This window comes from Rhinatrema bivittatum, chromosome 7 (genome assembly GCF_901001135.1).
Source record: "Rhinatrema bivittatum chromosome 7, aRhiBiv1.1, whole genome shotgun sequence".
In the NCBI taxonomy this organism is placed as follows: domain Eukaryota; kingdom Metazoa; phylum Chordata; class Amphibia; order Gymnophiona; family Rhinatrematidae; genus Rhinatrema; species Rhinatrema bivittatum.
In genome coordinates this window covers 252418539-252446181 of record NC_042621.1, presented here as the reverse complement: position 1 = coordinate 252446181, position 27643 = coordinate 252418539, and the positions used below count along the sequence as shown (strand labels likewise).

The following is a 27643-nucleotide window of genomic DNA, read 5'->3' as shown; positions in this document are numbered from 1 at the left end:
TTGGCTTGGCTTTACTAGATAGAAAAAAGACTTTTGTTATAGAGGAAACCAAATCTGAGGAAATATTCAAAACCTCCTAAAAATTTCTTCGAAGGGTGAGATGAAGCATTTCGCCAATTACCCGAGGAAAATTAATTAAATGGAGTTTCAAATGTCTGAATCTATTTTCAACTCTTTGGGACTTACTGCCCTGTTCCTGAATTAAAGAAGCTTGAACTGCTTTAACTGCTTTAAATTCATCCTGTAAAGCAGTAATTTTCCCAGCAGTATCCTGATGGTATTTGTTATGGTCAGCTGATAATGATTCCAATTTCATAGGAATAAAGTCAACTTTTAATGAACACTGAGAAAAGGCAGTTCCAAATTGAGCCATAAGATCCCATATAGTTTCTAAGGTCACTGTTTTTGGCTTTGGAGGAAAAATACAAGCTCCAATGGTAACCATAGTTGGAAAAACCAAACAAAGGCTAGAGCCTATAAAAGAGGCAGAGACTTCAGTAGAAACTGGCATAGGCATCTCTCCCAATGGAATCAGGGAACCAAAGCTGAGCTCCTTCACCTCTGAATTACTCCCAGCACCAGCAACAGAAAAGACGTCATCAGTCAAGGTCGCCAGCATTTCAGAGGGATGGCTCGGCAGAGCCAGAAGAAAATGGTCATCGAGGGGGCTGAGGGACACCTCCTCTACAGCCGAATCTGGTGCTCCTCCATTGGAGATGGCAATGTGTATATCTCCCTTGCAAACAGGAGCCATGAAACCGTCAATCATATGCTGTCCTGGCAAAGGTTTGGACTCGGCGAGGTAAGTCCTTACCTTCCTCTTCCTCTTAGGGGGCATGGTAAGCAAAATAGACAGGAAAAGGCAATAGTTTAAAGAAACTCCAGAGAGCATCTGTAGCATGGAGCACACATGTGACCATCTTGCCCCCTAGGTAGACATGATTCAATGGGACATAGCCAGCGTGCCTCATAAATCAACTACTTTTTTTGAAGAGGTGAATAAACATGTGGATAAAGGCAAACTGGTAGGTGTGGTGTATTTTGATTTTCAGAAGGCATTTCAAAGTCCCTCATGAGAGGCTTCTAAGTCAACTAAAAAGTCATGGGATAGGAGGAGATGTGCTTTTTTGGATTGCATCTGTATGTTCATTCTGGCCATACATACAGTAGTTTACCCCCACTGCTATACTCTTCCCTATCTCACACAGGATTTCAATCCATACAGATTCCACAGTGCATTTAGCTGTCTGGGAAATGCCCCTTCATAATTTTAGTAGAGTATATTCAGCAGGAGATGTATGCTGTGAATATTCATGACAGGTTATCTGACTAAATTTAGCCAGATAACTTGTCCACTTGCCAGCTTCCTAAATATGGACTTCAAGGTTTTCAATGTGTATTTTCATTCTGATATTTTTATTGGAGACACATACAGTAAGTATCTGAGAGAGTATTTAAATAAAGCAATATTGTGGTTGACATGTGGAGCTGGCAGTTTTTATTTCCTGCCTTTTGTCTGATCAAATGTTGTGGCCTGACCATGATCCGTGCACTTTCTCTGTCTAATTTTAGATGTTGGTGATGCCCTGAGAGCAACTGTCATGTCCAAAACATGACAATAAAGCTATTGCATATTGTAATGATGCAGCTAATGTATTATATACTGGAGAGTAGGGGCCGATTTAGAAACCTGCATGAAGGAGCCAGGTATATCCCCAGGAAAGTACTGGCCCTGGGGCAAATTACCTGATGAGGGTGTCCTTTAACATTCTGTGCCACTTGTTAAGGGGAGGGGATATAAGGTTATTTCCCTATATTTATTATTTTCAGGCAGAGTTTGAGACTCCTGACTGTATGGAATCCTCTACTCAGTCCAACCTCCCACTTTTGTACCCCTGGGCACAGCTTGCACTAAATTAACCTCCTCTCCTTGTACATGCTTGCTCTTGTCTTGTCCCATACCACTGGAATATATCACCGTCTTTTCCAGACTTGTCTTAACACCCTCATCTATAAACTTTTTTTTGTCTCTCCCGAAGCCTAAATTCCTTGTTTTCTAGTTTGCCATCATTTTGTTATTATTTCTGCAGGTTATTGTAAAGTGCTATAAGAAAAATTAAAATAAAAAAGTAAATAAAATAAATTGGAGTAGAGTTCAAGGAGTCCTCATGGAAGCCAGCAGAGATCAGAGAAACACCAAAATGGCAGAAACAGATCCCAGTATATGCCAGCCTTCCAGCCCAACACAGTTTATATTTTATCAGGGAGGGGATGCTAAACCATTTTTTTCCTTTTATATATCAATAATGTTTGAGAGATTAAAGCCCTGATAGGAATATAAGAACAGGGCATCTTCCAGTGATACAAACCATATGTATTTATTTTATTTATTTGTTCAAAGGCTTATTCTCCTACCTCCAATCGACCAAATATTTGGTGCAGATTACAAATAAACAAAATTCTTACAAAACATACCAAACCATATGATGCTAAGCTAAACAGAATACCAGCAACATTGCATCCATGAAAGAAAAACCAAAGAACATATACGAGATGTCATCAGACAATATATTCATATGTAATATTGAAACTAAATTTTAGTTAACAAATTATACTGTTCTTTCTTCACTTTCTCAGTTCCTAGATACTCTGTGACTTCTTTGTTTGGTGGATTATAGAAAACTGAATTAGTCTCTTTAAAATGAACAGTAATGTTATATTTTTTTTAACTGATATGCACGCAAAAATGCCAAACAAGAAAAAAACACTTTAGATGTTTCTTTTTTTTTTTTTTATACAACTCCTTTTTCTGATTTTAGAAATCATCTCTTTTAGCAATTCCATGGGACCAGGAGATTGGGAAACAGAGTTTCCAAGAGCAAAGAAAAACACCGTAATAATAAAAAAAAAAAATGAAAAGAATGGAAGTGGATTTTGTGCTTATCTTCTGTTCCAACAAAAGATAACTGGGTAATTGCTTTTTTTTATCACCAAAACTTTAAATCTGAAAGTCTCAATTGTTGAAAAACCTTAGATCAAAAGCATATACATTTTTACCTTTCTGCTCTTTTAAGTATCCATACTTAAATTACTTCAACGGATTTTAATGAAAAAGGACATTTACCAACTGAAGAGCGTGATAATTTAAGTTATAACACGGAACACTATTGTGACTGAAGCCAGTGCAGTAGAATGAAGTTATAACTGTTAACAATTCTACATATCCAATCTACAGTATCTAAGTAATACACTTGGTTGTAGGGAATGGCTTTGTAACATTTCCAGGAAACAAGAAACCTGTTGCCAAGCAACAAACCAAGAGCTCAGGATTATATTGCATCTGCCATGGAAAGTGAAATCCTTAGTTTCAAAACAACTGTATTTAAACAGCAAGAAAATAAGAATTAATTACCTTCTTTTTGAGGGGAGAAGGGGGGAGCCACATGTTTTATTAGCAAATAATGAATCATGTAGTATCAGACAACTATCTCCTTTGATTATGAAAATGTGCAAACACTGCAAGAAATTACAGTTCAGTAAATTCAGGAACACAAATAAAATTAGATTATTGCTGTCATGATTTTTCTCACCTGTTCTTAGAGTGGCTCATAAGAGCTACGAACCTGACTAATATTTTGATTATTATTTCATTTGTCTATTTTAGGTAAGTTGTCCATTGTAGTTAAACGTCCCACATGGTGCAGTTTCAAAAACATTTCTGCTAATTTACTCTGGAAGCTTTTGTGTCATTAACAAAACAACAGTCTTAAGATGTCATTGCTATGACAACCATCAGACTTCAGATACTGCAGGGACTGGCATATGGACTAACAAAAATCTTTTCAATTAATATTCACTTTTAATTGGCCTAATAATGTCCTTTTGCAATTATGGAAGCAATATTACATTAGAGTGTGTGTGCTTACATTAATAACCACTCTGGTTCTTTCAGCAAAGGTTTATCAACATGGAGTGCTTGACACATGAACTTTGCCTTTTTGTCCGTCATGAAGGCATAAGATACCTGAACATTACAGCATACTGTAATATAGCTATATCCATATATCTATCTATATTATATATGTACAAATACAGAAAGGAGGGCTTTGGCTTGGCTTGTTTTTACTCTTGTTTTAAGCTCATCTCAGTCAATCAATCAATCAATCAATCATTTATTTATTCTGCTCTTCTAGCAGAAGAGATCAAAGCACATTATAGGAAGGCAGTATTGGGGCTGCACTAAAGCAGGTAACAATATAACAAGAAACAATAAAAAATGAAACCAATACAATGCTAAAATATCAACATCAAGGGAATAAAGAACAGATACCCCATTAATCATCAGCAACTAATGAAATGAGCAGGGAAGGGGAGAAAAAGGTTTGCAAGGAATCAACATCAGAGTCCCAACTGGGTAAACTGACTGAGACACACTTCTATGAGAACAAGCAGATGGGGGTGTAACTAAGCTTTAGAAGAATTTAGCAGGAGAGCAGACAAAAGGCAGTAGAGTGTGAAGGGTCTAAATGATAGGCAGGAGGAGAAAGTAATCTCCCCCACCCCACTAAGGGCCGAAGACCTCAATGAATAACCAGGTTTTGAGTTTTTTCCTATAGGTCAGGAGGTCTGGAGAATAACTGATGTCCAGAGACAAAGAGTTCCATAAGGTTGGGACTGAGCCAACAAATGTCCTTTTCCTTATGCTGATGAGTCTGATATCCTTTGGAGCAGGAACTATCAATCGGGTGTTTGGTAGTGTGCAAAATGGGCGAGTTGGTGTATATAAGGCAAGTTGGTTTTTCAAGTAGGATGGAGCCAGGCCTTTGAGGGCTTTGAAGGCCAGGTCCAGGATTTTAAAAATGGAGTGGTGAGAGATCGGTAAGCAATGCAGGGATTTCCGCAGAGGGGTGACTGGTTCAAACTTACTGGTATTGAGCAGGGTTCTTGCAGCTGCATTTTGAATGAGTTGTAAGTGGTGGATGAGTTTTTTGGGGAGGCCATTATAGAGGGAGTCGCAATAGTCTACTTGGAAAATTACATAGGTTGAATGATAGTAGCATAAGCAGGAGCTTCAAAGAGCTGGCAGAAATGGCGAAGTTGGTGAAGGAGGAAGAAAGTAGATTTGGTAACCAAAGATATGTATTTATATATTTAATTCTTTTTTATACCGGTATTAGTGGTTACATCATACCGGTTTACACCTGAACTGAAGGTAGAAAATACATCAAACAGGGACAGGGGATGGGACTACAGGAACAGGGGAGGAGGGTAGCCGGAAACTGGCAAACAAGGAATCAGACTATAGAAAATAACAAGTTAAACAATGTAACATGACATAACAAATTGGGTTCAATTCATGTACTGATGCTGCAAAAGGGGTTGAGATGCAAGGGATCTAATCTGGGTAAGCCTGTTTGAAAAGCCAGGTCTTTAATTTATTTTTGAATTTGATGGTGCAAGGCTCAAGTTGGAGGTTTGTGGGTAGTGAGTTCCAGTGGGTGGGACCAGCAATGGAGAGGTCTCAGTCCCTCGTGGAGGTGAGGTGTGCCTTCTTGAGGGATGGGATGTGGAGAGTTCCTATATTGGTTGGTTTGGTAGGGCGGTTAGAGAGTGTGAGGCGGAATGGCTCATCAAGCCAGTTGGAGTTGTGTCTGTAGATGGATTTTGAATAATAGTAAGAGTTTTATAGAGGATGCGTGAAGGGATCGGGAGCCAATGCAGGTCTTTAAGGATAGAGGTATTATGATCATATTTATGGGCATTTGTGATGGTTCTCATGACTGCATTCTGGAGCATTTGGAGCGGTTTTTTGGTGATGTAGGGGAGGCCTAGGAGTAGGGAGTTGCAGTAGTCCATCTTGGATGAAAGGGTGGCTTGAATGACGGTACAAAAATCATGGGAATGGAGTAAAGGTTTTAGTTTTTTCAGAACATTAAGCTTATAGAAACCTTCCTTGAGGATAGAATTGATATATTTTTTCAGGTTCAATTGCTGGTCAATCAGGACACCAAGGTCTCATACGAAGGGCTGAGAGGAGAAGGAATTATATGCAAGGTCGTTGCAAGGGAGGGTTTGGGAATTTGGTGTTGGGAAATGAAGAGCAGTTCAGTTTTAGAGGTGTTTAGTGTGAGGTGGAGATTCATGAGTAAGGTGTTGATAGAAGTGAGACATTTCTCCCAGAATTTTAGAGAATCGGAGACAGAGTCATGGATTGGTATGATGATTTGGAGTCATCGGCATATAGTTAGAATTTGAGGCCAAGGTCGGATAGGAGCTGGCAGAGGGGAGTGAGGTAAATATTGAATAGGGTAGATGAGAGGGAGGAACCTTGTAGAACTCCTTGGGAGAGGGAGTAATGAGTGGATTCGGCATTGCCTATTTTGACAGAGAATTGTCTATTGGATAGGTATGATTTAAACCAAAGGAGGGCTGAGCCTGAAATGCCTATGTCAGATAGGCGGGAGAGGAGGTGGATGTGGCTTATTGTGTCGAATGCAGAGGAGATGTCAAGTAGAGCGAGAATGTAGCAGTGACCTTGGTCTATGCCCCTGATGAGGTGGTCAGGGAGGGTGAGTAGGAGGGTTTCAGTATTGAAGTGCTTGCGAAAACCGAATTGTGAAGGGTGTAGGATATTGTTGCTTTCAAGGTAATCCATGAGTTGGGAATTGACTACCTTTTGCATGATTTTGGCAATAAAAGGGAGGTTTGAGATAGGACAAAAATTGGTTGGGTCATTGGTTGGGTTTCCATGCTCAGCTTGGAGTCTAGGATGTCTAAAATTTAGGGAATAACTAAATTTTACTGGTTTCTAAAATTTAGCAAGATAGACGCCCAAAATATTCAAAAGTTAGCATTTATGAAGATAACTCACGAGTTGTTTGGCTAAATGCCACTGAACATGGATTCCTCTGAGGCCAATTTTCAAAGCCATTTAGCCAGATAGCGCTCAAGTTATCTGGCCAAATGCCAAGTTTTTCAGTATCTCCGGTCCTTATCCAACAAACGTTTAGCCAGTAAGTCATTATCCTGCTAAAAATCAGCCAGAAAATTAATAGATATTTTGGGGTAGTTCCAAGGCAGAGATGAGTTAGCTAGGAAATTTAATCAGCTAACTTGGTATTAGAAGTTAGCTGAATATGTTTTTTGACTAATTCTAGCAATGGCCTGGATCAGATCTAAAGTTATCTGACCTCGTGTGATTGGATAACTTTAAACTCTACTGGCTATATTCAAAATAACATAGCCAGTTAAATGGCATTACTGTTGCACAAAAAGAAAAGTCCCAGACTGGCATGGTGGCCCAAATCAAGAACCCCTCACCCAATCTATAAGCCATGGGTCCTGCCTGGCTAAGCCTCCCCCTATCCTCCAAATTCCACTGTGAGCATTTCAACACTGTAAATGCTATGGGTCCGGGGCCAGTCTTACCCTTCCCCACCCACTCCCCAGTCCAACATAATTTTGCAACAATGAACCCTCCCCTATCATCCCATCTCTAACCCTCTCAGCCTTCCAGTACCTTTCCATATCCCTGTCTTCTGCTAGGATCATGGTAAGCTGCTACTATAACACTGGCTGGTACTTTCTGCTTTGCAATGTCAGCAGTGCTGGAATAGCTACCAGCCTTGCTATTCACAGCAACAGGGAAAGTGCCAGCCAGAATCATGGTAGCAGTGTACACGAAACCCGACAGAATGTAGAGATTTGATAAAATATCAGAAGAGTGGGAAGGTTAGCGTTCGGGTAGGGAGGGAGGGAGGGAAGCAAAGGAGGGCTTATTGCTACAAAATGTCGTTTCAACATTTACCACAATGTAGAAGTGCATTCACAGCATATCTTTAGTTTTGAATAATACAGATAGACCCCAAAAAATTGTGCCAAAAAATTGAAAATTATGTCCATCAAAAATAAAACATTTTGCTAAATTATGCAAAAGAAATAGCTATCACTTTTACACAAATAGAACATTTTAAATCCCCTTTAAGGATGAGGGGTGCAGATTGTGTGTGTGTGTGTGTGTGTGTGTGCTAGAGATGTGAATCAGAACCGGAATCGGTTTGGATTCCGGTTCCGATTCACATGTGTTTTTTTTTCCATTGGGCCCGATCGCGGTTTTGTCTATCGGCTGCGCCCGAGCCGATAAACAAAAAACCCACCTGACCCTTTAAAACTAATCCCTTTGCTTCCCCCACCCTCCCGACCCCCCAAAAAACATATTACAGGTACCTGGTGGTCCAGTGGGGGTCCCAGGAGAGATCTCCCGCTCCCGGGCCGTCGGCTGCCACTAATCAAAATGGCGCCGATGGCCCTTTGCCCTTACCATGTGACAGGGTATCAGTGCCATTGGCTGGCCCCTGTCACATGAAGGGAGCACTGGATGGCCGGCGCCATCTTTAAAAATGGCGCGGGCCATCCAGTGCTCCTACCATGTGACAGGGGCCGGCCAATGGTGCCCCCCTGATCTTGATGATCTTCTTCTTTCTCCCCCAACTCCATGTTCTGAGCCTTCCTCCAACCCTCCCTGACTCCATGTTGTTCCCCTTCTCCTGATACCAATTCTTGAAATTTTCCTCACCCCTGGTCCTCATGGTCTCCTCTTCCCCCAGCCTCAGCATTCTTCCCTCAACTTTGTGATCTAAGTCTTCCGTTCTCTAACTCTCATGCTCTCCTTCTTTCTCCAACCTCCAGACCCAAGGGTTCTTTCCTTCTTGCCTCCCCAACCTCAGTTCCTGTCTTCCTTCCATCCCTCCCAGGATGGATCCCACCAGCCTCTAACTCTGCCTCCCACTTGCTTTCCTCCTCTTCAGTTGTATCTCCAGCCTGTGAGACCACTGCCTCATTTTTGCCTTCTAGCTGTGCGGGCCAGCACCAGCGCAGCATCTCCAGCTTTCTCACACAAGCTGGCATGGCCTGCTCAACCTTCTGGCCAGCACAAACTGCCCCTGCCCCTCCCGCACTCTGCCTATGCCAATTACAGCATGGTTAGGAGCAAGGGGCTCTGCTGATTAACAGTCCAGTCAGATGCCAATCATTTTCCTTCCCATCCAGCTGCACTGCGAACTGGGGAATTACTCGGTTTTGTGTGATTTTGCACACTGTTATAAATTATGTGTGAAATTCTGTGCTTGCATAATTGCATAATTCCCTAGAGTGTAATTATAGACGAAAAGACCATGTGCATGGGCATCTTCTTGATACTGAGGCAGGCCTTTCTGCAGAATTTTGGGGCCAAGAGGTGAGGGAGGCAGGCCTTCTGCAGTCCCTCACCGTTCCCAAAGTACAGCAAGAGATATGAACCAATTAAACAAAACTGTTCCACTCTTGTGGGAGAGGTCCTCTAACCCAGGTGAAGTACAGGCATTTCTGTTAGTTATTATTATTGGATTTTAACACAAGCTGTTATCCAAAATGCTCAATTAATGACAAAACAAAATACACTAGTCATGCATTTTCTATTTTCTGATGACCATTGATCCAGTCTCAGGGCTAGCCCTGTAGCTAAGGGTCTTCCAGTATGCGGCACATTTAAAAAATAAAGTTGGCATGAGGTTACTTTTCAATGACTGTTTCCAATATGTGAGTACAATTAAAATTTGTAAGGGTAAAATACATGTTAAACTGAGAACCTTTAATTGCAAATATTATAAACCATAAATTAATTGAGGTGAAATATATGCATTATCTGGGGCAGTGCAGAAAAGATTATTCTAGAATGGCCTTAACATGGGATGGAACATTAATTCAAAAATTATAAAAGCTAGAGAGAAAGACATTTTTCAGTTTTCAGAATCCTAAGTAAATAGTGCAGAGCACACATTGGCCAGAGTTTAAATAAAGTGAATGACAGAACTTGATAAAATTAGGCTGTCACCCCTAACAAATGAAGTCAGAGAAAAACACAAAACTGTGTATCTCACAAGCTTACCTGCATAAAATAAGGGTTACAAGTGGGGCAGATATAAGATTATAGAAATGAAAAACAAAGGAAGGAAGAATAACTAGAAGGCTAGGAGCATGAACACTAAAACAGTCTAGGTAATAACATTCTTGACCTGCAGGCCCTAATAATGGAAGCATATCTGAATATTATTGCTGTGACAGAAAAGTGGTTCAGTGAGTCCCATGTCTATAGGATATAATTTTACTGAGGATGGGTCTTTGATGGCTAGTGCTCAGGAGAGAAGGGTTAAGATTGCCATTGTCGTCAAGGCCAGTGGAAGCACTAGGTGGACTAGGTAGCACTAGAATACCAACATTCTGGGGGTAGTGCAGGGATGAGATCTCCTCCTTCCTGTCTGCATGGGGGCCCAGAAGAGGAAGTAGCATACGGGCCCACGTGTGGGAAGGAAGAGCTACCATCTCTGTTAGGAGCAGAAATGACCATGTTGCTGCATTGGCTGGTGCAGCAGTAAGGGGAAAGGCCTAGCAGACAGCCAAAATGCAGTCAGAAAGAGGAGGATCAGCAGGGCCTCCACCCCCCTCCACGGTTAAGAGCATGAGCCAGCAGGAAAAGCAGTGGGCTGTTCACAGTCAGGAGGAGGGTGAAGAGCAGCCCATCTCCAACCCCCATGCAGTCAAGAGCAGGAGAAGAAGCAGTAAGGCTGCTCACAGTCAGGAGGAGGAGAAGCAGCCACCCACCCACCCCAGAAGTCAAGAGAAAGAGCCAGGAGAAGCAATAGGGTCTAGGGTTATCAAATGTCCGGTTTTGGACCGGACAGCCAGGTTTTTAGGCATGCTGTGTGCAGCATCCATTCAAAAGTACCGTCCTGACACTAAAAGCCCAGTTTTGCAGGTGTTCCTCTCCCCCACAGCCTCCTAGTTACAGGGAGAGAAAGGCAGGGTCAGAGCCTCTCAGGGGAGAGCTGCATTGAATTCCTGCCCCCCCCCCACTTCTTTTCTTATACTGTGATTGGACAGCAGAGGGAGAGGAGGTGGGACACAGCCGAGCCCTCAGCAACTCGTGGCTCCACAGATTTCTGTAGTAATCAATCTCCCTCTTGGTTCCACCCAGCCCCCTCTCACAGCATACTGGGCCAGGACCCGAGAGAGGGGCTGCTGTGAGCCAGCCGAGACAGATACAGGCACAGAACACAAGGTGGAGAAACAGACAGACAGATGGAGGTACAGGGTGAGAAGAGGGGAGAGACAAAAGGGGGAGAAAGGGGAGATAGACGCATTGGGGTACGGTAGGGTTTAAATACAGAGGGGGGCACAGATGCATCACAGGGTCTTCTGTTCGGTCTAGCTGACAGCTGCAGCTATCTGGAAAATTGTTCTGTAGGCTGTACCTTCCCCCCTCAGGTCTCGCGCAGGACCCATGCCTTGTCCCTTAGCAACTTGGAATTTACCTGATGTTAAAAATGTAGGGTCTGATTTTAAAAAGCATTTACTCAACTAAAATTGGGTTTTACATGAGTAAATGCACTTTTCTCGAGTAAGTGGGCTTTTGAAAATTGCTATAATATATGCCATTGAATTGTCCATATGATTTACTCGATTAAGTGCACTTTACTTGAATACATGGCTTTTGAAAATTATTATGATAATATGCTATAGTTATGTGCATAACTCCTTTGAAAATTACCTCCATATAGTGTATTGCAGTGACCCCCTCTCTTCTCTGCCCATGCCTGTACCCCTTTCTTGGCCCTTTCCCTGCCCAGCATCCCCTGCCTGAATCGAGTCTTCACCTCTGCCTATTATCTCACTGCTCCCCTCAGGCCTATTACTGGGCTGCCCAGTGCCCCGGGCAATGTAGGTAATATGGCTGGCGGGGGGAGGGGGTCAGTCAGTGCCTCCTTGGATGACGTGATTGGCTTGCAGACCCAGCAGCCACATAGGGGCTAAGGAATGCTTGTTCCACTACAATGGTAGCCAGCCCCCTGATGAGGTGCGTTAGTGCCCCCTGGGCCTGGCACCCTGGGCAGTTGTTTTCCTCTTCTGACAGCCTTGGTTCTCCCATCCTTCCCCCCGTCTCTGCCCAGCATGCTTCTGACCTTCTGAGATCATATGTGAAAGAGAGGGTGCACAGATGATTGAGTGTGTGTCTGTATGTGACAGAATGAATGTGTATGTGTATGAGAAAGGGACACAGGAAAAGGTTTGTGCCACCCACCACCACCCCCTACTAATCCATGAGAAAAGAAACGGGGAGCAGCTGAATGGCAGGGGTCCTCTTTTATTGCCCTGAGAGGCTGGAAAAGGAATTGTTGCCTGTGTGCAGCCTGTCAGCTCATTATTGCCCTTTAATAATGATACAGTGTTTAGGCACTTCACTGTGCAAATGAGAGATGGTGTCCCTCATTTATGCAAATGAGGGACACCATCTCTCTTCTCCCCTTCTCCCCACCCCTGCTCCCAATCCTCAAGTGTTCAGTCTTGGTCTGTGGAAATGCTGGCAACCCTAGTAGGGTTGCATGTGGTCAGGAGGAGGAGGAGCAGCAGCTGGCACCCCTCTGAGGTCAAGAGCAGGAGGAGAACAGCGGAGCCGTAGGTGGGCAGAGCAGGAGCAGGAACAGAAGGTGGAGCATTATCTGCTCTCACAGCCCAAAAAAAGAAAAACGTTCTGTAGACCATGGGGGGCGGAAGGAGAAGGCTGCTGCTCCTATATGTGCTTCCATGGAGAAGAGAGAGAGGGAAGTCAGCGCGTGAAAGAGCACGTACAGTATGTGTGATTGAGAGCATGTGTCCTACTTGTTAGTGATCTGCCCGCCAGGGAGGAGGAATCTGTTAGTGCTTTGCTCCTGTAGAAGGAGGAGTTAGCACTCTGATAGTGCTTACCTCGCCAGGAGGGTGGGGTTAGCAGTCTGATAGTGATGCACCCACCAGGAGGGCAGAGTTTGCTATCTATTGTACTATGCTACAAGGATAGCAATCTATCACTCTTCCGCTATGGAGTAGCAATCTGTTAGACATTAATCTGCTAGCAAGTCCCATAGAAAGAGGAGTTAGCTATAATACATCCTTAAGCGGGGTTAGTGGTCTAACCCCACTTAAGCGGGTTTAGTGGTCTAACCCCGTGGAGTGGCAGTTTGTATGATGCTGCTAGTAGTGTAAGGAAAGACCACTTAGAGGAAATGGTGAATCCCTGGACCAATGGTAGATGACAGCGCCCCCAGGAGGAGATCCTGAGAGGAACTACCGGCTAGGCTGGAATATGAAAATAAACACAATTCTTTAGTAAGCTGGAAGCTGAACCACCAGTGGTGGCAGTAGTGAGTTGATGTACTCGGCAGGGCTGAAATCCTTCTGATACTGGAATATAATCTCTGGGTTGCTGAGCTGTAGATAGAGACTATAGGTAGTGAGTAGACAGGTATGCAGGATACATAATCAGTAGAAGATGGTACACTCACAATAGTGGATGTCTGCAATGGTATCTATGCTACAGAGAGTCTTCAGTACATTCAGGAACAGGAGCCATAGGCGAGCACTGGTTCCTAAGAACAGTCTGTAATAAGAACTCACAATAGCTGTATATGGAATGGCTTCTAGAGTAGAAGAGAGTCTGTAAAGGATTCTAGGAACATGGGCCCTCATGGAGCAAGTACCGATTCCTATCTGAAATCTTGCCAATATAACTCACGATCTCCGTACCTGCGATAATGTCTTAGACAGAAGGAAGTCTTCAGAGAATAGGAATGTAGGCCCTCGTGGAGAGAGTACCGATTCCTATTTGCAATAGAACTCTCAGTGTTCACGTCTGCAATCGCTTCCAGGCAGTGAAGAGTCTTCAGAGTATTCAGGGATGTGGGTTCTCGAGAAGCGAGTACCGGATCCCATCTAGGCTATCTGAAATCAAGAAGAGAGAGAGCGGAGCCCCCGAGGAGCGGGTACTCCTGGTAAGTTTGAAAAGGGCTGAGTAGTGGAGAAAGGTTTCCCCAGGCTGACTCGGATCGTTGTTGGATGTAGTGTGGACTGCTGAAGCAGGTCCAAGTGGAGTTCCTTGTTGCAAGTAGTGTGGACTGCCGAAGCAAGTCCAAGAGGAGTTCCTTGCTAACTCCTTTTAGGTTAGCAAACAAAGACCTTTTAAATGGAAACTGGATGATGTCACTACGGGGAGACACCCCCGAGGTTTGCGCCCTTGCTGGTACAAAGTCTGGAGCACGCCCCCTTACATCATCAGGAACATGGCAGATCTGTAGCATCAAGTCAGCCCGGGGATACCGGGACTAAGGAGGCGGAGAGAAGCCGTGGCTGCACTGTCCATCAGAGCCGAAGGGAGTCACCACTAAGGTAGAGAGGGTGGAGCGAGGGCGAGAAGAGGCATGAACGCAACACTACTGTGGATTGCAAACTGGTTAAAAGCTAGGAAACAGAGAGTCAAATGGAGAAAGGTTATTAGCAGCATACCACAGGGAATGGTACTGGTGCCTATGCTATTTTACATATCATAAATGATCTGGAAAAGGGGACAACAAGTGAGGTGATCAAATTTACAGATGACACAAAATTCTTCAGAGTTGTTAAAACAGCAGTGGATTTTGAGGAACTGCAGAAGGACTTTGTGAGATTAGGAGACTGGGCAACTGAATGGTAGATGAAATTTTGTGTGCAAAAGTGCAAAATGATGCACATAGGGCAAAATAATCCCAACTACAGGTACACAATGCGAGGTTCTGGATTGGAAGTTGCCACACAGAAAAAGGATCTTGGAGTTCTTGTGTGCATTACATTGAAATCCTCAGTTCAGTGTTTGGCGATGGTCATACTAGGAATGGTCCAAAAAGGAATGGAGAATAAAATTGAAAATATCATATTGCCTCTATCAGCCCATGTACGTTGGATTCATAGTCTCACATGGGCATGCAAAGATGGGTGTCGACACTGCCTCATCAGTTTCTGAGGCAGTGCTGACATCTGAGTGCTCACATAGCAGGCCTTCATTTAGAGTCAGCTTAGAAGCACATGTCCAATATCATGGCAAACTTCTCACAGGTCATTGCAAGCTAGCATATCTCATAGGGGTTCCACATGACCATGCACAGGTGGGCCCTGCTACACCTATATAAGCAAGCAGCCAACTCTCCTGAACAGATGGTCAGGGCCTTGGCCCATGGGCTATCATGTTGGTTATGTTAGCTGCGCAGGGAGGCTATTGAATGATGCTGGTCTGATCTGAAGCTTGAATTTGGAATAGGATGATGTCATGCCTTCACATGGTGTAGACAGTTACCTCTGAAATGTATAGGTCATAGTTTATTTAGTGATGACAATAACAGCACCGACATGTGACATTAAAAAAAACGGTTCACCTCATTGCACCCAAGGCAAAGCTTAGTTAAAGCTATTTACCTAGACTGACATGTCACAGATAGACATTGGGAAATCTTGAGATATCAGGGCCTAGCAAAGACCTTTTCCTGTCCAGCTCAGGGCTAGTCATAATGTCCTCTTTATGTAGGTACATAGAAAATCTGTAGAGTGGTTTGGTCTGATTGTTAGTATCAGTTACAGTCCTTCTCCTATATGTGGCCACCCTTAAAACACATCTGCTGAGTACTCCAGGGGAGACATGCTATCACCTTTCAGGTGTATTTGGGTTTGAGGCCCTTGCTTTTCCACATGGCTGCCACACAGGAGTTAGAAAAGCTCATGTTCTGACATTACTTGTGGCCAACTTCAAAGAGTTGGTGTCCTATAGGATATGTCTCCTGTAGTGCTTGTGCATTTTAAGACTTTGTGGATACCGAAACCAAGGCAGGGGTGCTGATAGACTCTCAATCATCAGCTCTGTGTATAGATGTAAAGCAAGAGAAGGTGTTGTCAGCTGATGAGCTCATGAGCCAACAACAAGCCTCTTTTTGAAGCCTGCCACAGTGCAAAATGCATAGCCAAAGCCCAAAGTTATCATGTGGAAGACATCCTGTCTTCCGCATTTTCAGTGTTGTTTTGTAGAAATACATGTATTTTTTGGCACATGGGGCCTGGAGGTTCCAATGTCTGAAACAAAGAAGAATCAGTGAGCATATATGCTTCCAACAGATATCTGTCAGGCTGCTTGGTTTTAGCAATTGTGTGTGTGTGGTAATGATTCTGACTACCTCATTAGCAGGTAGGGACAAGACTGGCACAGACATCGTTGATGGTTTATGATGAACAGGCCAGGAACAGCAATTTAGGGCCTTCATAGGTTACTAAAGTGCTGGAGGTAGTCTGTAAATAATTTCCTGAAAGATATGTGTATGTGAGCGTGTGTGTGTGTCTGATAGCCTTTGTCTATATCTTTGACTGGGGGTAATGTAGGTCTCGTTGTTTTCTTCCCTACCAAACCAATACATACACCAGAGCATGTACAGTGTGTGCACCCAATTACACATTGGCTTTAGCCACAAGCAATTCTGTGCTTCCACTCTTTAGGATGGAAGCTACAGGTATGGTGATGTGTAGGCGGGGAGAAAGTGGCCTCACACATTGTAACCTAACATTCCATTTTGACATGATCCTGTTATTCATTCAGGTGAGAGTGGGTTGAGAACACTGGCAGTGTAAGAACTCAGATATCCAGTGCCACTTTGTCGGATAAGTATAAAATAGACGAGATCTGGTGTAGTTGCCGCTATGTAGCCACATCTTGACAACTCCCACAATGTAGCTTGGGCACTGTGACACACAAGCAGAGACCTACATCATTTTGAGGCAAAGTAGCAGCTGAGTGGGTAATGTAATGGTCTGAGAGGTTACCAGTGGCCTTACAGCTGTGCTGCCAAAGTAAACCACACCTTGCTAGCAGACTTTCAAAGTCTCCCATTAAATGGATGTGTGTGCATCCACCGCTGCTCACTGGGTTACAAGGTAAAATGACGCGCGACATGTAAAATGATATGTAGTGTAATAATATAATAATCGCGTGATAAGATACTTACATACGTTGTGCAGTATTTCATTAATTTCCTTAACCACACCCATCTTTTTATTGTGGGATACAATACGCCATATTTCTGCTATATTTACTGCAGATTAGTGCCTTATATATCATCATAATATGAGGGTAAGTCAGTAAGTAAGTCACAAATCTCTCTACTAAGGTAATAAAACATATATCTGTAATGTTGTCATATTCCATAGATGGCAGCATCTTAGAAGTGGTTATGTACATAAATAGTTATTTAAACTGTGCATGCGCAGGGGCTGTGTACACAAGGAAAATGGCTGCCGTGTTGACAGATTGTACGGTCAAAGAACAACGTGCTGTTGTCCGATTTTTATGAGCTAAGGCTTAGTGGCAAAAGACATTCATAAAGAAATGTATCCAGTATATGGAGAGAAATGTCTCTCGTGTAAAGCAATTTAGAACTGGACTGATAAATTTGTACAAGGACGTGCCAACGTGAATGACGAAACCAGACCTGGTCGACCTGTAGAGATTGCGACAGAGGCAACTGTGAAGCAGGCTGAAGAGATGGTTCGCGCTAACCGGAGGGTAACAATTGACGAAGTTGCCAAAGAAATTGGGTGTTCTCATGGATTAGCATATTCCTTAGTGCATGATGCATTGAACTTTCGCAAAGTCTGTGCAAGATGGGTTCCCAAACAGCTGACCAAAGACAATAAGAACAACCGGATGGGTGTCTGTTTGGAAAATCTCTGCCGTTATGCAAGCGAAGGTGAATCAATGATGGCACGTATTGTTACTGGTGACGAGTCATGGGTGCACCACTATCAACCAGAAGCGAAACGCGATTCCATGCAGTGGAAGCATCCACTATCACCGACACCGAGAAAGTTCAAGCTTGTGCCTTCTGCAGGAAAGGTGATGTTGACTGTGTTTTGGGACCGAGATGGGATACTCTTAACCAGTTTTCAGAAACCTGGTGAATCTGTTAATTTGGCTTCCTACTGTGCTACTATATTAAAGCTTAAAGGAGCTATTTGTAGAAAATGCCCAGATCTGGAAAAAAGAGGAGTGCTGATTCTTCACGATAATGCCAGACCACACACTTCGAATGAGACTCGTCAAACAATTGCAAACCTGCACTGGGAAGTTCTTGAACATCCACCATACAGTCCGGATTTGGCACCCAGCGATTTTCACTTGTTTGGCAAACTGAAAAGCCATCTCAGTGGTAAACATTTCACCAGCGATGAAGAAGTGGAACAAGAGGTGAAGCGCTGGTTACGATGCCAGCCAAAAGACTTTTACGCAGAAGGTTTTGACGGACTTTTCAAATGCTGGGACAAATGTATAAATGTTTGCGACGATTATGTTGAAAAGTAGTTGGTTTTTCCAGAAAAACTGTTTGTGACTATATTCTGTATATTTCACAGTAAATAATTCATCTTTTGCATTTGAATAAATTTCATGAATATTAATCCCATGTATGTTTGTGACTTACTTACTGACTTACCCTCGTACCTTCCATTCTATTGGTAGCGAATGAAATGAATAAAGAACTGGAGAGATATTTCAAAATGTGATGTCCCTGTATGAATCCATGCTGCAGAATTTTGAAGTGCCTTTAGCATAGCTTGAGCAAAACCAAGATACATAGAATTACAATAATCCAGGCAGATATAATTAGAGTTTGGAGAACTGTCGTAAAGTCATTTACTTTCAAGTAAGACTTAAGCGTCCGTAAGATCTATAACAAAAAAAAATGTCTTTTGTCAACTGATTTTACTTGGGTTTTAAAAGAAAGCTCTGAATCAGATATAACACCCAGATTTCTAACTTCCATCACTATAGAAATCAAACATCCTTCAAGCATAAATGTAGATAGAAAAGAAGAAGATGAAAATCTGCTGAGTCTAATGATGTCAGTTTCAGTTATATTAAGTGTCAACTTATTATTAGATAACCAGCACTTCACTGTACTCAGATAGATGCAATAAGACTAACCATAGTGTTAGTATCAGCAGTGAATGGAAAAAAATGGAATGTCATCTGCAAACAAATGATAATAAAGTTCTAATCCATATAACAATTTGCATATAGGTCCTAAATAAATATTGAATATTGATACAGATAACAATGATCCTTGAGGTACCCCTGACTTAAGAACATAAGAAGAACATAAGAAAATGCCATACTGGGTCAGACCAAGGGTCCATCAAGCCCAGCATCCTGTTTCCAAAAGTGGCCAATCCAGGCCATAAGAACCTGGCAAGTACCCAAAAACTAAGTCTATTCCATGTTACCATTGCTAATGGCAGTGGCTATTCTCTAAGTGAACTTAATAGCAGGTAATGGACTTCTCCAAGAACTTATCCAATCCTTTTTTAAACACAGTTATACTAACGGCACTAACCACATCCTCTGGCAACAAATTCCAGAGTTTAATTGTGCGTTGAATAAAAAAGAACTTTCTCTGATTAGTTTTAAATGTGCCCCATGCTAACTTCATGAAGTGCCCCCTAGTCTTTTTACTATCCGAAAGAGTAAATAATTGATTCATATCTACCCGTTCTAGACCTCTCATGATTTTAAACATCTCTATCATATCCCCGCTCAGCCGTCTCTTCTCCAAGCTGAAAAGTCCTAACCTCTTTAGTCTTTCCTCATAGGGGAGCTGTTCCATTCCCCTTACTATTTTGGTAGCCCTTCTCTGTACCTTCTCCATCGCAATTATATGTTTTTTGAGATGCAGCGACCAGAATTGTACACAGTATTCAAGGTGCGATCTCACCATGGAGCGATACAGAGGCATTATGACATTTTCCGTTTTATTCACCATTCCTTTTCTAATAATTCCCAACATTCTGTTTGCTTTTTTGACTGCTGCAGCACACTGAACTGACAATTTCAATGTGTTATCCACTATGACACCTAGATCTGTTTCTTGGGTTGTAGCACCTAATATGGAACCCAACATTGTGTAATTATAGCATGGGTTATTTTTCCCTATATGCATCATCTTGCACTTATCCACATTAAATTTCATCTGCCATTTGGATGCCCAATTTTCCAGTCTCACAAGGTCTTCCTGCAATTTATCACAATCTGCTTGTGATTTAACTACTCTGAACAATTTTGTGTCATCTGCAAATTTGATTATCTCACTCGTCGTATTTCTTTCCAGATCATTTATAAATATATTGAAAAGTAAGGGTCCCAATACAGATCCCTGAGGCACTCCACTGTCCACTCCCTTCCACTGAGAAAATTGTCCATTTAATCCTACTCTCTGTTTCCTGTCTTTTAGCCAGTTTGCAATCCACGAAAGGACATCGCCACCTATCCCATTACTTTTTACTTTTCCTAGAAGCCTCTCATGAGGAACTTTGTCAAACGCCTTCTGAAAATCCAAGTATACTACATCTACCGGTTGACCTTTATCCACATGTTTATTAACTCCTTCAAAAAAGTGAAGCAGATTTGTGAGGCAAGACTTGCCTTGAGTAAAGCCATGCTGACTTTGTTCCATTAAACCATGTCTTTCTATATGTTCTGTGATTTTGTTGTTTAGAACACTTTCCACTATTTTTCCTGGCACTGAAGTCAGGCTAACCAGTCTGTAGTTTCCCGGATCTCCCCTGGAGCCCTTTTTAAATATTGGGGTTACATTAGCTATCCTCCAGTCTTCAGGTACAATGGATGATTTTAATGATAGGTTACAAATTTTTACTAATAGGTCTGAAATTTCATTTTTTAGTTCCTTCAGAACTCTGGGGTGTATACCATTCGGTCCGGGTGATTTACTACTCTTCAGTTTGTCAATCAGGCCTACCACATCTTCTAGGTTCACTGTGATTTGATTCAGTCCATCTGAATCATTACCCATGAAAAGCTTCTCCATTACGGGTACCTCCCCAACATCCTCTTCAGTAAACACAGAAGCAAAGAAATCATTTAATCTTTCCACAATGGCCTTATCTTCTCTAAGTGCCCCTTTAACCCCTCGATCATCTAACGGTCCAACTGACTCCCTCACAGGCTTTCTGCTTCGGATATATTTTTAAAAGTTTTTACTGTGAGTTTTTGCTTCTATAGCCAACTTCTTTTCAAATTCTCTCTTAGCCTGTCTTATCAATGTCTTACATTTAACTTGCCAACATTTATGCTTTATCCTATTTTCTTCTGTTGGATTCTTCTTCCAATTTTTGAATGAAGATCTTTTGGCTAAAATAGCTTCTTTCACCTCCCCTTTTAACCATGCCGGTAATTGTTTTGCCTTCATTCCACCTTTCTTAATGTGTGGAATACATCTGGTCTGTGCTTCTAGAATGGTATTTTTTAACAATGACCACGCCTCTTGGACATTTTTTACTTTTGTAGCTGCTCCTTTCAGTTTTTTTCTAACTATTTTTCTCATTTTATCAAACTTTCCCTTTTGAAAGTTTAGTACAAGAGCCTTGGATTTGCACACTGTTCCTCTTCCAGTCATTAAATCAAATTTGATCATATTATGATCACTATTGCCAAGCGGCCCCACCACCATTACCTCTCTCACCCAGTCCTGTGCTCCACTGAGAATTAGATCTAAAATTGCTCCCTCTCTCATTGGTTCCTGAACCAATTGCTCCATAAAGGATACCACAAGAAAGTTTGTGATCCATAGTTTACTTGCTGCATCTGATCTGTCAAATATGAACAAAACAATGTAAGAATACTGGCTGAAATGCCAAAGTGAACCAAATGAGAAAAAAGAATGTTATGATCACTCCCGATATATCCAACAGCACCATAATAAAATCAGTACCAGAGTCAAAACCCCACAGAAATATATCTAAATTGGATCTCATCAAGATCTCAGTGCTATATTTTGATGTGAAATTAAACTGAAATAGATTGAGAATATCATTTTGGTCCAAAATATCCTACAACTGTTTCAAAAACATTGTTTCAATAACTTTTAAAGAAATGAATTAGTAGTGATTGGCCTGCAATTAGCTAAATTCATTGAATCAGCTCATGCATGTTTTAGTAATAGGCATGCTGAAGCTTGCTTTTGCAATTCTAGAAAAAAGCCCTCAGCCAGTAAAGCATTTATTAAATGTGTCAAAGGGTCAACAATGTCATCTATTAACATCTTAAAACCACAACACTGCAAGCATTAAGTGGACAATTAGCAGCGTTCATTGATTTACTATTTTTGTGGTTTCCTCTGTATATGCTGTTTCAAAATATTCCCATAATCCTTCTTCATCTAACTAGTTGTTTACTCTTTTAAAAAATACAAAGATTAGGGGAAACACCAAGAAGTTATTAAATAGCACACTTAAAACAAATCAGAGAAAATTTGTTTTCACTCAACACACAGTTAAGCTCTGGAATTAATTGCCAAAGATGTAGTAAAGGCAATTAGTTTAGTTGGGTTTAAAAAAGGTTTGGACAAATTTCTATTTCAAACTAATAAAAGAAAGCTCTTTTTACTCGATGCATAGTTAAACTCTGGAATTTGTTGCCAAAGAATGTGGTGGAAGCTATTAGGGTAGCCACATTTAAAGAAGGTTTGGACAAGTTCCTGGAGAAAAAAATCCATAAACCATTCATAAGGTGGAGTTGCAGAAATCCACTGCTTATCCCTGGGATAAGCAGAATGACTTCTATCTACCCCTTGGGATCCTGTCAGGTACTTGTGACCTAAATTGGACACTATTGGAAACATAATACTGGCTTGATGGACCTTTGATCTGACCCAGTATGGCAAGTCTTATGTTCTTATGATAAAAATCACTGCTTACCTGAGTATAAGCAGCAAGGGGTCTATCAACTATTTGGGATCCTGCCAGATTGTTGTGACTTGGATTGGACACTGTTGGAAACAGGATATTGTGCTTGATAGGCAGAAAATAAGGAGCAGTATTTTACATAAAAATGAATATCAAAGCAGCAGAAATGTAGGGGATGATGGAGGAGAGAAAGTGATAGGTTACTTTAGAAAGACAAGATGGCTCTTTCATTTACACTGGAGTGATCCACAGACCTCCATCCTAGACAGGATTGCTAGATTTTGATCTAATCAAAGATATACATAATATTTTAATAGGGTTGACTCAGTGGCAATGTTCTATATTTCATTGTGGAGAATCTGGGATTAATTCCCAAGTCAGATTGGCTGGGGTTGGATATACTGTAGAGGTAGCATACACTAACCAGAGGGGAAGGAATCCCAATCGTTGAATTTATGTTAAATCCATGAGTGCAGAAGGCATCCTGGTGTATATTCATCAGCAATGGATTGTCAATGCAGTGACTGGTATTTAAAAATATAACAAGGAGTGTTTAACCCATGTACTGATTGAATAGATAAAATAAACAATAAGCATGGGATGGAATTTAATAGACATGTGATTCAGCCAAACCTTTTCGTTCGGCCTTCGTTATCAGCCCACCGTGGGAAATTTTGTTTTCCTGCGGTTCGGGCAGATTTTTTTCGGCCACCCCAAATTTCGGGCTTAGCGCGCACTTACTCCCCGTTAGTACACACTGACAGTAGCATGCACTAACTCCCCATTCTGGATGAATGCACATCCCTAGAATTTAACATATAATAAATTCAACCAAGTTCAACTTTATTAGTTCTTTAAAGAAGATATCAAACTCGCCTTTATTTTACTTGCCTTTAGATCATGATCCCACTTTATGGGGTAGATTTTCAAAAAGCGCGCCTTCACGTATTTTTGTTGGCACATCAGGCGCCAACAAAAGTACGCTGGATTTTAGTAGATACGCGCATAGCTGCGCATATCCGCTAAAATCCTGGATCGGCGCGTGCAAGGCTGCCGATTTCGTGTAGCCGGTGCGCGCCGAGCCGCGCAGCCTGCCGCCGTTCCCTCCGAGGCCACTCCGAAATCGGAGCGGCCTCGGAGGGAACTTGCTTTCACCATTCCCTCACCTTCCCCTCCCTTCCTCTATCTAACCCACCCCCCCGGCCCTATCTAGACCCCCCCTACCTTTGTCGGGGGATTTACGCCTACCGGAGGGAGAAGTAAATCCCCGCGCGCCAGCGGGCCGCTAGCACGCCGAGACGCGACCTGGGGGCGGTTCCGGAGGGTGCGGCCACGCCCCCGGACCACCCCGGGCCGAAACCACGCCCCCGGGCCCACCCCCAAAACGCCGCGTCCCGCCCCAAAAACGCCGCGCCGATCCGACACGCCCCCGACACGCCCCCGACATGCCCCCTCAAAAAACCCCGGGACTTATGCGAGTCCCGGGGCTCTGCGCGCACCGGTAGGTCTATGGAACATAGGCGCACCGGCGAGCAGGGCTTTTAAAATCCGCCCCTATATTTACAAAAAAGTAATTTGTGAATGTGTAACATCAGCATTTGACCATCATTTCATCACCATGAAGGAATGTGATTTTTTGACAGTGCTTCATCTGGTGGCTCCTGTCATTTATTGTTTACCACAGATTCATAAATATCTGAAAATCCTCTGGGCCATCCAATCTTTCATTGAAGGGGTCGTTATTGCAACCCTTATCTATTTTATTGGATAAGTGATTAAAAATCCTCTTGTTGCTTTAGCACCAACTTTTGTGAGAGATTCTAGTTACATTATAATGGATTTACAGAATATGGATAATTTAGCATCGCAACTTCTTTTGGTGACAGCTGACATCTCTTCTCTTTTCACCAATAGCTCTCAAGCTAGAGCACTGGAGATTATTTGCGAAACCTTAGAATCATGTTTGAATCCATAGATTCCTACTGATTTTTCATGTCAACTTGCTCACTTAGGCCTTACAAAGAACTATTTTATTTTTCAGAATAAGTTCTTTGTACAAGTTAAAGGAACTGTTAGGGTGGCCTCAATGGTCCTCTTCATCGCCAACTTATACATGGCCAATTTTGAAAAATTTTTCTAATTGACAATCCTTTCTAAAAACTATGTGTATTCATAGTTTTGGTACATCAGTGATGTGCTGTTGCTATGGACAGGTTCTGCTGAAGCCCTTCAAGAATTTATTTCTGGTTAAACAGCTGTGATCAGAATCTGGGTTTTACTCGAGTAAATGCACTTTACTTGAGTAAATGGGCTTTTGAAAATTGTTTCAATAAATGCCATTAAATTATCCATAGGATTTACTTGAGAAAGTACAATTTATTCAAGTATTTGGCTTTGAAAATTACTATGATAGTATATTAAATTTACGCATGTAACTCCTTTGAAAATTACCTCCTTAGTGTGCATGTGCCAAACTCAAGACATTTAAAGAGCCCATGGAGGGAAAATCCCCACAGATCCCTTAGATAATGTCATCATCTTTCCCTATATAAGGCTGCCTCAAACGCCACTACAATGCCTCAGCAACAGGTCCAGCTAACCCCAGTAGTGCATGTTGCCAGTGTATTCTTGTTTCGTCTGCCCAGCCTGAACCTGCCTCATCTGCGCAGCCTGATCCTGCCTGTCCCTCCACCCATTTTGTTTTCTGCTTACTTAGCCCCTCGCACTGATACCTGATTTTGACCCTTGCTTAGACTTTTGCTCTCTCCTGTCTGCTGCCTGCCACTGACAATTGTTTGGACTTCAGTTTCACCTGTTTGCTGCGCACCTTTGATCCATGTCTGGCCCTGGACTCCACCTCATTGCCTATTCCCAAAGACCCTCACCTAAGTCTTGCCTATTCCCAAAGACCCTCACCTAAGTCTTGCCAGCTCCGGCAAGACTTAGGGGAATGAGTGGTAGAGGTGAAGCCCCCATCCTTCTCTTCCTTGCCAGGCTCTGCCTGCTGGTGGTAAGGACCTGTGGAGTTCCTCCCCACAGGTAGAACCAATCTCACCCCAGCCTAAAGGACCACAGACATAACACACACTACCTTTATTTGTATGTTCATATGACTGCAGAAGCTCTTCCTTTTTAAGAATGGTCTTATTTATATTCCACTTTTTACAGCACTTCAAAGTGGATTACATTCAGGTACTGTAGGTATTTCCCTATCCCCAGAGGGCTTACAATCTAAATTTGTACCTGAGGCAATGGAGAGTAAAGTGACTTGCCCAAGGTCACAAGGAGCAACAGCAGGACTCAAACCCTGGCCTCCTGGTTTGTAGCCCCCTGTTCTAACCACTAGGCCACTCCTCTTGTCATCTTTCATCTTCATTACATGTGAAAAAATGTTCATAACTTGCCATCAGGCAGTAAAGGGTTCACTTATAATTTTTCAGAATCAATGTTCAATTTATATTTACAATTCAACAAAAAAAGACTGAGATATCTAATGTCAGTTTGTGTACACCTAGTATAAGTGCTGCAAAAAACTTTTATGCAATTTGTGAAACCGCATCAGCAAGCCTGACAACGGCCGTGAAAACACTTGCCGTTCGGACCACTCGTCATTTGTGGTATTGGTAATCCATGCGAGATGTGTTATTCAGAAAATTTTTATAAACAATATCTGTTCCCCTATAGAGAGTTCATGAGCCCGACAGCGGTCGGTGTTTCGCGATCGGTATCGCTTCTTCAGGAGTCAATTGCAATATCATGGAACAGATGCTATGTAAAACAGAAATATAGCATGAAAGAAATGAAAGTTTGAAAAAGTACTTAACTGAGGTGTCACAGCACGCTAACCTTTATCCCGGACGATTCCGTCTCTCCAATCGGTAAATTCCAGCGGGACAGAGTAACGCTGAAAAGACCCACCCTTTAAAAAGCCCGCGATTTTGAGCACGTAGTGACGTCAAAGCGTCATTAAAGAATCGTTGCCGTAGCAACAAAAACAGCTGTGAGATAGAGCTGAAAACAGAAATCAAACGTGATGACGTCATTCAGGATTGACGCGGCAAATTCAAAGATGTTTCGTTAAAACAGAAGATGTGTTTGAAATGGATCAATCGAGTCAATGTTGTTTGTTTATAAGAAAACTTGATATTCTATTGCTGAATTCAGGCCGTGAGGCTCAACTGTGTTCAAACGGTGTATCCAGCGTTGTTCAGCGCGTAATAGCTGTATATTGAAATCTCCACCTCGCCAACTCGGGGTCAATTGCTCCAATACCACAGATTTTAATTCATCAAAATTATGATGATGTTGAAGACAATGAGATGTTAATGGGGCAGTCAATTTCCCAGTGGTGATACCAGATCGATGCTCTATAAGCCGGGTTTTCAAGGCTCGTTGAGTCTTTCCCACGTACCAAAGATTACATGGGCATTGTATTAAATATATCAGTCCTGAGGAACGGCAAGTGGTAAACTGCCTTAGAACCCAAGTGAAGTCAATGATCCCTCCACCCAGGGTTCAGATAGGGGCACACACTTCTTGTGGAGGATGCACAGTATGCCATGTGATGATAGACACATCTTCCCTGTACTTTTCTAAAATTGACTGCCCCATTAACATCTCATTGTCTTCAACATCATCATAATTTTGATGAATTAAAATCTGTGGTATTGGAGCAATTGACCCGAGTTGGCGAGGTGGAGATTTCAATATACAGCTATTACGTGCTGAACAACGCTGGATACACCGTTTGAACACAGTTGAGCCTCACGGCCTGAATTCAGCAATAGAATATCAAGTTTTCTTATAAACAAACAACATTGACTCGATTGATCCATTTCAAACACATCTTCTGTTTTAACGAAACATCTTTGAATTTGCCGCGTCAATCCTGAATGACGTCATCACGTTTGATTTCTGTTTTCAGCTCTATCTCACAGCTGTTTTTGTTGCTACGGCAACGATTCTTTAATGACGCTTTGACGTCACTACGTGCTCAAAATCGCGGGCTTTTTAAAGGGTGGGTCTTTTCAGC

At 42.3% G+C, this 27643-nt stretch overlaps 1 protein-coding gene across 1 annotated transcript in view; it reads right to left on the bottom strand.

The window, feature by feature from the left end:
* The window catches only part of C7H10orf90 (chromosome 7 C10orf90 homolog), a 289452-nt gene that overhangs the window by 189299 nt on the left and 72510 nt on the right, over positions 1-27643 (bottom strand). Inside the window, exon 2 of the mRNA XM_029610728.1 lies at positions 187-736. Within this exon, the coding sequence (XP_029466588.1) occupies positions 187-736 (550 nt within the window). The remainder of the gene's footprint in view (positions 1-186; positions 737-27643) is intronic.